This window comes from Culex quinquefasciatus, chromosome 3, assembly GCF_015732765.1.
Source record: "Culex quinquefasciatus strain JHB chromosome 3, VPISU_Cqui_1.0_pri_paternal, whole genome shotgun sequence".
Lineage (NCBI taxonomy): Eukaryota > Metazoa > Arthropoda > Insecta > Diptera > Culicidae > Culex > Culex quinquefasciatus.
In genome coordinates, this window is record NC_051863.1 from 65214846 (window position 1) to 65228069 (window position 13224).

The 13224-nt window shown below is 36.4% G+C and overlaps 1 protein-coding gene across 5 annotated transcripts in view; it reads right to left on the minus strand.

The window, feature by feature from the left end:
* Positions 1 to 2773: 2773 nt before the first annotated feature.
* The window catches only part of LOC6053956 (bumetanide-sensitive sodium-(potassium)-chloride cotransporter), a 106571-nt gene continuing 96120 nt past the window's right edge, over positions 2774 to 13224 (minus strand). For all 5 annotated transcript variants that reach the window (XM_038259804.1, XM_038259803.1, XM_038259805.1 and 2 more), the window contains 3 exons: positions 9638 to 9732; positions 9151 to 9562; positions 2774 to 4625 (listed from right to left, as the gene is read on the minus strand). In XM_038259804.1, coding sequence (XP_038115732.1) covers positions 4381 to 4625; positions 9151 to 9562; positions 9638 to 9732 — 752 coding nt within the window. In that variant the 3' untranslated portion in view covers positions 2774 to 4380. The remainder of the gene's footprint in view (positions 4626 to 9150; positions 9563 to 9637; positions 9733 to 13224) is intronic.

The window sequence follows — 13224 nt, forward strand, 5'->3', positions numbered from 1 at the left end:
TGACCGCCTGAAACCCCCGGGGCATGGCCTTCCCTCTAACGTGGGATTTCTGCTCCAGCGCCTCTGACGAGACAGGAGAAACCGGGACCGACGTTTTACTTCACCATCCGATAGAAGCTCAGTGGATAAGGCGGGAATCGAACCCGCGTCTCATAGCATCATCGGGATCGGCAGCCGAAGCCGCTACCCCTGCGCCACGAGACCCGCCACCCAAACATCTAGGTTTTCTTTAAAACCTACGTTTTTAAATACCTAAGCAAAAACGTTATTATGGTTTCGTTTGAGCAACCTGCCAAAAATGTATGGAATTTCGTAATTTTTGCTCTCGTGGATCAAACTTACTTTTTGCCCAGGTATTTAAAACCGTAGGTTTTAAAGAAAACGTAGATGTTTGGGTATCAAAAGATCGGAAATTTTATGCCCTTTCCGATTCCACATAGGTTAACTTGTGAATCGTGGACCGGTTCGGATGCCGGCGGATTTTCCTACGACGTAATTCCGGGTTGGTACGAAATTCCAACGAAAAATCTATTCTATCGATACAAATACCCCCAAAACGGTGTTATACCCACTCCAAAATGTTTATTTAGCAATTATATGGTAATATATTGACATTTAGTTGAATTAAAAGTTTGCAAAATTAAGTTTAGATAAGTTTTATATAGAATTTCCAGAGTTATATAAACTTTTATACTAAGTAGTTAGTAAACTTTATATTCAATCCAAATTATTTTTTTAATCAGTCAAGGATGCCTATTTGGAGTTGGGAGACTGGATTTATGGTGATTTGTCAACAAATAACATTATTTATATTAATTTTTTGAAAGGTGTACATACTTTTTTTGCGCCTTTTTTATTTCGTAATAGTATTTGTTATATAACTTTTTATAGAAATCATCTTTTCATGAGCTTTTTGCAGCAAAATGTTTGGCATGAGTTTTTGAACAAAACGTAGTACTAGGTTCCTGTCAAACTTTAAATTTTTTACATGTTTCAACACAAAATGTGCATAGTGCCCAAGGGGTGTAAATACTTTTTTTACATACTGTACATACCATTTTTGTATGGACAGCAGCCAAAATTGTATGGGGACTTGTATGGGTGAACGAATCACACAAAATAGTTTTTTTGGTCATAGGGAAGGCCCCCACAAAGTTCGAGCACAATCAAAAAATACAAAAAATAAAAATGGTCGAAATCGGCCGATTTCGTAGAGAGTTGCTCAATTTCGATGAGTTAGGCTCATTCAATTGGTTTATCAATTATTTAACTAACGTCGGGTCGCATGATCAACCACATTATTTTCATCGAAGTATCTGAAAAGTGTATAAATAACACTTAAGGGGTTACATACATGTAAAAATCACAAAAAAAAACATATTTCCGAATATTTATTTAACCCTTTCTAAAGATTTTTTGAAATTAAATATGTCTTTATTGAACTTTCATATAATAATTACATTCCTTTTACATGATAAGTGGTATGGCTTAATGCTGTTCATTTTTGTTGTATTTTTCGTTTTATTATTAACTGTTCACATTCATTTATTTATTTCAAACTGTTTTACATTTTTGCTTTGATTCGAATACATTTGGGTAAAAAAGAAAAAAAAATCACATTAACAACTTATCCTAACTTAAATCTAAAAAAACTAAATTCATTGAAACATTAAAAATCAGTAGAACGAGTAAATTACGAAATGGTACAGTTGTTCCTTGTTGTGTCTCGTCATCTTGAAGACTTCGATCACGTTCAACTTAAGAATTTTGAGCTCTTCTTTCAGCACACTCACATCCATGTCGTACAGGCCTCGGAGGACCTGTTTCATGGGGCGTTTACTTGGATCGTCATGGCTGTAGTATTCAATCTTTGTGTTGTTCAAGAAATCCCGAACTTAGTTGTAATCCTTTCTGATAGGTAGCAGAATTTTGAGTCCATCAGCTTTTCCCGTCGTTCAAATTCTTCCTTCTCGCTCACGTCCACAGGAAGGGTCCTTGCTCAAACTGCCTGGCTTTGCAGGTAGCGCTTCGGCATTCTTTAGCTTCTTCAAATCTGCCGATCCGGCTGGTGAGGACCGACCGCCTCTTTTTCTTGCCGTGAGACATTTTTTGCACTTTTCAGGAGCTAATGTCGAGGAGTACCACTCTCGTTGTTGGTTCCCAAAGGAATGAGGAATATAAAGTGTAACGTTTACCCTTGAGCAACTCTCTACCAAAACCGGAAACGGATTTTATTTGTATTTTTTGATTTGGCTCAAACTTTGTGAGGGCCTTCCCTATGACCAAATAAATTATTTTGTGTGATTGGTTCACCCATACAAGTCTCCATACAATTTTGGCAGCTGTCCATACAAAATTGGTAGTTAAATATTTAAACAGCTGTAACTTTTGAGTGAATTTACTGATCAATTTGGTGTCTTCGGCAAAGTTGTAGGTATTGTTGAGGACTATTGAAAAAAATTGGTACAGGAAAAAAACAAATTTGCCGATTTTTTAATTAACTTTTTTTCACAAAAACTCATTTTGCCAATTTACGTATTTCTTGATTTTCGATATTTTTTTTATATGTTTTAGAAAACAAAAACCCGCAGCCGTAAAATTTTCCGATATTTTCGAATACAATATTTAGATTTTTTTGAATCAAGACTTACATTTCAAAAGGGCGTAATTTTGAATGCTTAGCCATGCCAAAATATTAAAACAACCGACGTCCAATTTCACCTAAAGCTGTTTTGATGGAATTTGGATTACTTTAAGCAAGAAAAAAAAAACCTTTTTACAAGTTTTGAAGCACCTTTTTATTTGGACGAATAATTCTTGACATTTCTAACTTATCGTCTGGCTATGATCATTTTCTGCTTTTTTCGCCGGTTTGTTGGATGGTGAGTGCATGGAAAATGTTTACTATTTACACCGAGATTTACACAGAGTTTACCTTTCTTGCATATCCCAACTTGTGTGTGGGTTGGCTCTAAACAACTCTCCGGCTAAATGTCCTTGGGCGGGTTTTGGGGCTTCACTCAGTTATGAAATGCGTTGGCGGATGTCGTTCGGGGCGTATCAGTTTATGTTTATGTTAGCTTACCATCCGCACGTTTAATTAAACTTTCTTCGCCTAACATACCGGTACCGGTGCTAGAATGTAAATAATACTTTTTGCGTTCACTTCGAAGTTTGCTGCGAAGCTTTCTCTTAGGCGTGTAGGCTTTTTTTCGTGTGGCGTGGGTTTGCTGGAAAATGACATGCCTATTAATTCTATAGAAGTTCTTCCTATCCCCTACCTGGGGCAAATTCGCAAGCTGCTTCGAATTACGACGGAGATTTTCCCTCTTGTTTTATTACCCAGGTAGCCCGCAGATTTCCTATCAAATCGGAAACCACTCAACTGTGTAGTGTGGATTTATGGTTACTGGTGGGGCTGTTGTCGGGGAATTCTCGGAGCGATTAGCTTGGACGCAGTTATTTTGGGGGCAATTTCCACAGTTTCTTCAGGAGCTTGATTGGAAATCGTGGGCATGAACTTTAACTTTTTTTTGTTACTCGAAGTTTTTAGTAGAGCACAGTTTTTAAGCGTTTGTGGAACTCAAAGATAAGATTGGAATCAGCGAAGAATTGAATGAATTGACTTCTCGTGGAAGTTTGAACACTTTTTAACCATGTACTGTTCATTCAATTCAATTCAAAATGAAAATTGACAAAAAGTTCGCAAAAGCTCTCAACGCTCGGATGGCTCTTATCTCCCCGCGTTTCCGAAGCAGCTGGCTCTAATTAATTAGACCCCGCTCCCAAATGGTGCCCAACGTTCAGAAGAAATCTGTTGGCACAAATTTGCATATCTATTTACGGACAAATAGCTGCAAATGTCCTCATCCTCTATTTATTTCCAGCGAATCTGTTGACGCACACACCAAAAACGGCGCACACTTGAAAGGCACTAAGAGTTAAGCAATAACAATACAATAACAGTAATGGATGATGCGGTGAAATTGCGCGGGAAAATTTAAGCTTCCACGACGAGGGTGGGAAATGCAAGGATGCTGAAAGTTAAAGTTTACTCCGCCCTGCTGCTCATCCCAATTAGCTGAAATCCCCGCAGGAGGTGCTCGAGCTATTGTTTGTATCATTATTCTGTGCGAAAAGCTCGTCAAATGAATAGTTAAATTAAAACTTTGTGTACTACTTCTCGTCCACTTACTCCTCCTCCTCCTCTCTCGCCACTGGCAAAGTCATGAAAATAAATTACGGCGATGTTGAGGAATACACGACTCTGTCGCACAAGACTAACCAAAAAAAAAAAATATAATGAAGAAGGTTTTAATGCATAATTCAACAGAGATAAAAACTTGGTCTTTTTAACAAATAGTCGTCGCCTCGACCTTTCTAGGAGTAGAACGTCAGCACGCTGGTTTGGTTGCCCCGCACAAACAGGAACGGTGGAAGTCCCTGGCTGAGCGTTTCCAGCCAGGCCAGATAGAGCTGGGCGGACACGACGCCCTTCCGGGGCATCGGCAGCGTCATCACGACCAGGTCCGACTTGCTCGAGTGCTCGAGCGCGTAATCGCGCAGATTGAGGTGACGGTTCGTCTTGTCCTGGACGGCGAGCAGCTCCGCTTCGGAGATTTGGCCTGTGGAAAAGGTGGGGGAAGTTTTAGTCTTATGAGTGGATGATCTCTTCTCTTGTAATATTTGGTCATCTGCGATAAATACTAACAGTATAAAAAGAAAATAGCGTAAACTGTGGTGACTTTGATAGGATTTCAATTTGTTTTTGAAATATTTTCCAACAGGTAAGGTTTTTCTCAAGATTATTATTAATTTTGAAACATGTACTGGGGTAGGCCACACAAAGTCCATGCACTATTTTGGAAAAAAAGTTTTTTCAATAGTGTTTAGAAAAATAGTTACGTAAAAAAATCCTTGTTTAAATTTCGGGGTGGCTTTGATAGTCATAGTTTTTGTTGTTAAAATCATATTTAAGCTGTTCAAACTTTATTTGTACGTTAAATGTACCACCACTATATAGTTTTTTAAGAAAAAAGATCAATGTTTATATTTAGTTAACTAAGTTTATATGCTTTTTAACAAAATACATATAAATTTTAGGTAAAATTGTTAAAAAGACGGAATTTTGCGTGAAATTTGTTAAAACTGGTTTTGTTTGTAAAATTATTGATTTATATTGTATTTTATACTGAATTCGAAGCACGAATCAAAAGTTTTCATATTTTACATGAATTTTTTTCAACTGAAATTGCCTATAAATTTGGAGTTTTTTTAATTGTGTTTCAGAAACACATATTATTTACTATTTAAAAACTTATTTACCCTTCTCCTAGATGAAAATTGTCCAAAGAATCCGAAAATTAATTCCGTTTTCCGATTCAAAATCATGTTCATTGAGAAAATCATGACACTTTTAGAAGTTTAAAATAAAGACTTTCATCAGCATTTTCTTAACTATAATTTACTAACTATTTAAACTATTAAATTTTTTATGAAAAGTTCTGTTTGAGGTACTTTGAACACTTTTCTACCACCGGTTAGTATGATTCTAAACAATTCCGTACGTATTTTAAATGTATTCTTCATTTTGCGGAAAAATCGCAAACCTATCAAAGTCACCGCGGCTATCAAAGTCACCCCGTTTTACGGTACTACAAAAAATAAAAGGTTTACAGACTTGCAATGAAGTATCATGCGTCTACTCCTAATTACCTCCATAAACATTATTTTTTGCCTCAAGAAAGTACATGTAGGTAGTTCATGTTTAAAATGTCATTTTGGAAAGAAACGACGTTCAAATGAAGAATCATCATGACAAATCGGCAAAAAAAAAGTTGCAAAACCGGCTGTACAGAAGGATGACAAGAAAAATTGAAAATTTCGAAAAATTGCAAGAGATACATACCCCCGATTCTTTAGGCAAAAACAAGTAACTGTGCCAATTTTGAGCCAAATCGGTTAAAGCTAAGGGGTCGCTTTTCATCGTTGAAGTTTATATGGCGAAAATCGCAAAAATGTATGGGGAAAAACATTGCTTCAGAGTTTTTGCAGCAGGTGGCGCAGGTCTCGCCCAAAATTGTCCAAGTGTGAGATTCTTGTAGGAAATTTAATTACCTGCAACTTTGTAGAAGGGTACAAGACGACGAGATGATCAAATGATCGATACAGTCCTCGGTTCAGCACCGCATATGGGGAATGCAAAACCGAGACAGAGCTTATAGGATTTCGGCTATATGAGAGGCATTGGCTATAACCGTATGAAAAATCATGCAAACATAAAGCAATTATAGTGTTTTGTATTCGGGATGATGGCAGCTATCCATAACAACCATAATAACATGAAATTTTCACAAAATACGCATTTTCCTGTATTTTGAAAATGCATTTTTTTTTAATTTATGAAAAAACCTTGAAAAAATTGTTATTGCAATATGGGTATCAAATGATCGCATTTTTGAAATTTTGAGTATTTTTTCAAAAATACGTAGTTTTGTGAAAACTTTGAGTATATTAAAAAAAAAAATTGTTATAACATTCGCAATGTATGAAATAATTCCGATCGTTTGATACCCATATTGTAAAAAAACTGAAATTATGATGAATACAACGATACGAGTTGTTCTTTTCATTTCAGCTCTCAATATATATAACGGAATTTAAAGGAACAACTCGTCTCATTGAATTCATATTAATGCAATCTGCTAAAACTCTCAACCAAACCACAAACCACAATGAAATAATTTGTATTTTTTCGAAATATGTAGTTTTTCAATTTCAATTTTTATATTTCAATTTTGATATTTTTTTAATTATTTTTTTGCCCAACCCCTCGACTTTGGTCAGAGCCGAGGGACAAAAACTTCAAAAAATATTAGCAACGGCCTTATAGTTTTTTTTCTTAAAAATGTAGTTTTGTGAACATTTTGAGAATTTAAAAAACATGTTTTAGCTTTCAAAATGTATGAAAAAATCCCGATCTTTTGTTACCCATATTGTGAAAAACTAAAATTTGGAGTATTTTTTTCGAAAATACGTAGTTTTGAGAAAATTTTGAGTATTTTCAAAATATTACATTCGAAATGTATGAAAAAATCCCTATCATTTGATACCCATTTTGTATAAAACTGAATTTTTGAGTACTTTTTCAAAAAGACGTAGTTTTGGGAATTTTTTTTAGTATTTAAAAAAATGATGTTGTTACATTCGAAATGTATTAAAAATTCTCTAGCATTTGACTAGCCGGGAACCGTGATGTAGGGGTAAGCGTGATTGCCTCTCACCCAGTGGGCCTGGGTTCGATCCCAGACGGTCCCGGTGGCATTTTTCGAGACGAGATTTGTCTGATCACGCCTTCCGTCGGACGGGAAGTAAATGTTGGCCCCGGACTAACCTAAAAAGGTTAGATCGTTAGCTCAGTCCAGGTGTAGGAGTCGTCTCCCTGGGTCCTGCCTCGGTGGAGTCGCTGGTAGGCAGTTGGACTAACAATCCAAAAGTCGTCAGTTCGAATCCCGGGGTGGATGGAAGCTAAGGTGTAAAAAGAGGTTTGCAATTGCCTCAACAATCAAGCCTTCGGACACCTAGTTTCGAGTAGGAATCCCGTAATCGAGAACGCCAAGGCAATGCTGTAGAGCGAATAATTTGATTTTGTTTTGATTGATTGTAAAAAAACTTAATTTTTGTGTACTTTTCCGATTAGACGTAGTTTTGGGAATATGTTGAGTATTTTAAAAAAAAAATTGTTATTACATTGGAAATGAATGAAAAAATCCCGATCATTAAATACCCATATTGCAAAAAAAATTGGTATTTTTTCAAATATACGTAATTTTGCGAAAATTTTGAATGGGGATGACTATGGGTCGAAAACGATACACCTCTCGTGATTTCCTAATAACAAAAACAATTTAAATAACAACGAAAATCAGTCAACGTAGATTTGTTTACTAACATTTTCCCAAAATATGTTGGATTTTGATGAACACTGCCTTAAATGCCAATAGTTTGAAAATTGACCCAATCTCACCCCTTTGAGGGGGTGACATTGGATCAAATAAAACTAAAATGATGCTCAAATACAAAGATATGGTTAAAACAAGTCAACAAACAACAACAGTGTTTCTTGTTCTAGGGAATCGTATTGACATGCTAAAATGTTTGAAGTAGAGATTTTCAAACATTTGGGTACTTTTTGATCAATTCCAAAAAAAAAATTAAAAAGTTGATTTTTCGAAAGGTCATTTTTGGCCAAAAACATACCTCAATTTTTGACGGCTGTACAGAATTTGTTCTAGGAATGAGATTTTTTCAGCAAAGTCATCTTAAGATGTCCCTAGCACAACCCTTTCAACAGAATTTAGTTTTATTGAGAAGTACCTGAGAAATTGTAAAATCTGTAAAAAAATACTTTGACCCAATCTCACCCCCCAGACCCAATGTCACTCCCACTGACGGTAATTGAAAGAATGGAATGTCTGAAAGAATGAAAAAACTCACAAAAATTATACAAAAAGCAAAAATAGTTTCTTTTTGCAGACTGGAAAATCTCAAAAAATATGTTAGAAGTCAGTTTTTTGAGGAACTTCTTATGTCGTTGTTTTCAAAAATAGAAAAAACATATAGTAAAAGTATGACTTTTTTTTTAATATCTCACGATTTTCTAGGATGATCAAGACTAGATTGTTTTTAATGAAACAAAATTCCATTATTTTTTTTAGAAGTTACTTTATGTCCTTCCAACGATTTGTTCACTTTCGACCTTTTGTCAATTCGTCTTAATGTCTTTCGACTTTTTAGCATTCGACCTTCTGTCCATTTGACCTTGTGTCCTTCGACCTTTTGTCGCACCTCCTTCCAGTACTTTTTGCTGGAGACGCATGGTATTTTTAGTTAGATTGATATCCCGAAAATCGATAAATTTTTATCAAAAAAAAAAAAAAAAATCTGGATCCCGTAAATGGATATTCACCATTTTTGAATATGTCACGAAAACCATCCTGAAAAATCATATAACAATATTCTCAGATGTGTGCGCACTGGTCCCGAGACCATCAAATCAACAACCAATGTTTTCATTTGATATTGATTAAATTTTTGTCAATTTTTGCTTCGACAACTTGGCAACTCTTTGCGTAGACAATCCCAACCTACCTGGCTCATCCCCGTTAAAGTCCTTGATAAGGTTCTTGAAGTAAGCGACCGTGTTCGCCTCGGGCTTCTTGGTCACGTCCGGCAGCAGCTTCAGATCCGAATAGTCAATCCGGAACTTGGCCAACAGGCTAGCCATATTACGCTGTTCAAACTCCAGCTCCGTCTTGCGGTTGGCCAGGGCAAAGACCCGCAGCTTGCACGAGCTCCAGTTTCGCCGCGTGCTGATGATGTACGGCAGGAGCAGGGTCAGGCCTCCGTCGTCGTACAGCCAGTACACGTCGATGATGCCGGTCTTCTTTTTGCTCGTAAACTGCGACAACTCGTCGAGGACGTCCTTGGGCAGTTCGGCACCACCCGGACCACGGTACAGCAGGGCCGGATCGTTGTGGCTGCGCTTGAGTGAACGTTGGTCCTGCGGGAGAGCAGATTAAGGTCGAGCGTTGAACTTTTTGTTGTTGTTGTTGTTGCCGCTGTTCAAAACACTCACATTCAACAGTTTGGCGTTGATGTCCATGGGGTCGGGCATGCCGGAAATGGTCTGCGTTAGTGGCGTGCCGGTGGTCAAATCGCTGACGCTGCTCGCTGATGGGGGCAAAAGAGGATGAAACGAAAAGTTAAAAATTGCAGAGCTAATGAGGAGGAAAATGCAACCCAGTCAAATGCGTCCCTCCACCAATAAAGCACAAAATCCATGTTAATTAGTCTCAGCCACAGATATTTCCTGGAATTACTTTATTGGACTTTTGTTTGACGTATACAAAAGCACTCTCTTATTGAAAGAGGAAAAAGCATTAGTCAAACAGAATACGCTTTCACGTGGGCAAAGCTGTTGCGGCTTCATGAAACCACTTTCAGTCCTTTTTCATGGAATTTGCGCCCAAAATTGCGATGCAAAAGCTGGCATTTTTGGGGGGTTGAGAAATGCTTTTTAGTGGTCAGTGCTACCGAGTGGCTTAATTGTTTGATCTTCTGACATAACAGTGGAGTTTGGTGTTTTACTTTCAGAGCCAGTATCTTTAGTTAGGTCACCAAAATAGCATAACAAAAAAAAAAAAAAAAAATACGGACCGAATTATTTCGGCCAAGGAACCCCAAGACAAATTTTGAGTTCGATTGAAGAACTTTTTTTTGATTATTCCTTTTTCGTAGGGAATTGGTGTATAGCTGAATACCTATTTTGAAAAAAAATAAAACATAAACAAATTTTCAATTACTTTTAATGGAATACGAATAAATTATTTAAAAAGAAATTATAAGCAGGTCATAAATGAAAACAAAAAAACTTTACTGTACCAGGAAAACATTCTTTTGAAAGATTCTAAATAATCTTAAAAATATAAAAATCTCAGAAAACTTCTCAAATTCAAATTATTTTGAAATAACTGTCGAAAAAGTTTTCGTAATTTTCTCACTATCGGGCTTGTCATTCGATCTTTTTCCCATTCAAGCTTTTGTCAACATTCGACATTTTGTCTTTCGACTATTTGGAATTCAGCCTTCAAAAATTAGAGGGCACAAAAATTGGTTTCCAAAAACAAAAGATACCGTTGAAAAAACTTGTACAATCGATTGAAACTATTTGGAATATGGAAACGTTTTTTTGTATATTTGATTTTTTGTTTTTCTAGAGTTTGGAACATATTGAAATAGACCCAAAGTCTTGAGAAAAATATTCAGAAGAATTCAAGTAATTTTTTCAAGTTATTGCCCCAATTTAACAGCAAAATAAGTTGCATGTTTGTCAATTTGCATTAATAAGGGAATATCTTGATGAAACTTTTTTGAGTTTGTAAGTTTTAGAGTTACTTTTATAGCTGCAAAAAATAGCATATCTTTTTTTTCAAAAACCAATGACGGCATTCGATTCATCAGTCAATTTTACGTTAAAAAAACATAAAAAGTCTTGTTTATGTTGATTAACTGAGCAGAATCATAGCCTTTTGCCTTCCTCACTGAGGTAAGGCTATAATCCTGCTCTAAAAATGAACTTTGTAAAAAAACGTCGTAGACCCACCTTCATGTATACATATCGTCTCAGAATCGAAAACTGAACAAATGTCTGTGTGTATGTGTGTGTGTATGTGTGTGTGTATGTATGTATGTGACCAACAAACTAGCTCATGTTTCTCGGCCTTGGCTGAACCGATTTGATCCGAACCTGTTGCATTCGACTTGGTTTAGGGTCCCATAGATCGAGTTTTATACAGATTGAAGTTTCGATAAGTAGTTCAAAAGTTATGTATAAAAATGTGTTTTCACATATATCCGGATCTCACTAAAATGTATGTAAACTATGTCCGGATCCAGCATCCGACCCATTGTTGGTTAGGTTATTGAAAGACCTTTCCAACGAGTCCAAAACATTGAAGATCTGGCAACCCTGTCTCGAGATGTGGCCCCTTAAGTGATATTGGTGTATTTTTTGGAAGCCGGATCTCACTTAAATGTATGTAAACTATGTCCGGACCCACCATCCGACCCATCGTTGGTTAGGTTATCGAAAGACCTTTCAACGATTCCAAAACAATGAAGATCTGGCAACCCTGTCTCGAGATATGGCCCCTTAAGTGATATTGGTGTACTTTTTGGAAGCCGGATCTCACTTAAATGTATGTTAACGATGTCCGGATCCATCATGCGACACATCGTTGGTTAGGTAATCAAAAGACCTTTCCAACGAGTCCAAAACATTGAAGATCTGGCAACCCTGTCTCGAGATATGGCCCCTTAAGTGATATTGGTGTACTTTTTGGAAGCCGGATCTCACTTAAATGTATGTAAACTATGTCCGGATCCACCATCCGACCCATTGTTGGTTAGGTTATTGAAAGACCTTTCCAACGAGTCCAAAACATTGAAGATCTTGCAACCCTGTCTCGAGATGTGGCCCCTTAAGTGATATTGGTGTATTTTTTGGAAGCCGGATCTCACTTAAATGTATGTAAACTATGTCCGGATCCACCATCCGACCCATCGTTAGTTAGGTTGTCGAAAGACCTTTCCAACGAGTCCAAAACATTGAAGATCTGGCAACCCTGTCTCGAGAAATGGCCACTTAAGTGATATTGGTGTACTTTTTGGAAGCCGGATCTCACTTAAATGTATGTAAACTATGTCCGGATCCACCATCCGACCCATTGTTGGTTAGGTTATTGAAAGACCTTTCCAACGAGTCCAAAACAATGAAGATCTGGCAACCCTGTCTTGAGATATGGTGTACTTTTTATTCCGGATCTAAAAAATAGATGAAATTTGTGTACAGCCAGTGTTGGTAATGAGTGAGGAAGGCTCCAACCACATAGGTGGATTAAGTTAGTTTTTATAAAAATATTGAAAAAAAAAAACAAAATTCTCCACCGTTGTAACGTCAGTTTCTGTAAAGATATTTTCTTTTAAATTTCCGAGTAACGTCACGACAAATGTGTCAATTAATGTTTAATAAAAAGGTCTTGGTTTATTTAAATTTCATAAAAAAATATTTTTTTCCTCAAAATATTCTTTTTGTTAGCTACAATACCAATTTTGAAGCAAGAAAAAACTAAGTAACATGTTATACTGAAAATTTTAACAATTCTGAAGATATTTTTGATATCTGTTCCAACAAACTCAAAACATGTAACTAAGAATTTAAATTGTTTTAGTGTAAAATTGTCCAAAGAATTTGATTTGAACTCATTTGAGTAGAGAAAAACATAAAACTTTGAGAGTATTTAAATATTCTTATTTATCAATGATTTCTTATTTACAGTTACTTTTACAATGACTGAAAAACTGTACATTAAGGTGACAATAAAAAAATTGACATCAGCGATACCCACTGACTCGATTTTTTAGGCAAAAATATGTATCTGTGCCAATGTTGAGCCGAATCGGTTAAGGTTTAAGGGTCGCTTTCTATCGTTGATGTTTAAATGGAGAAAATCGCAAAAATGTATGCGGAAAAAACATCGTTTCATTATTTTTCTGCCAGGTGGCACAGGTCTCGCCCAAAATTGTCCACGTGTGAGCTTCGTGTAGGAAATTCAATTCCCAATAACTTTGCCGAATGATGCAAAACAATCCCAGTTGATTGTG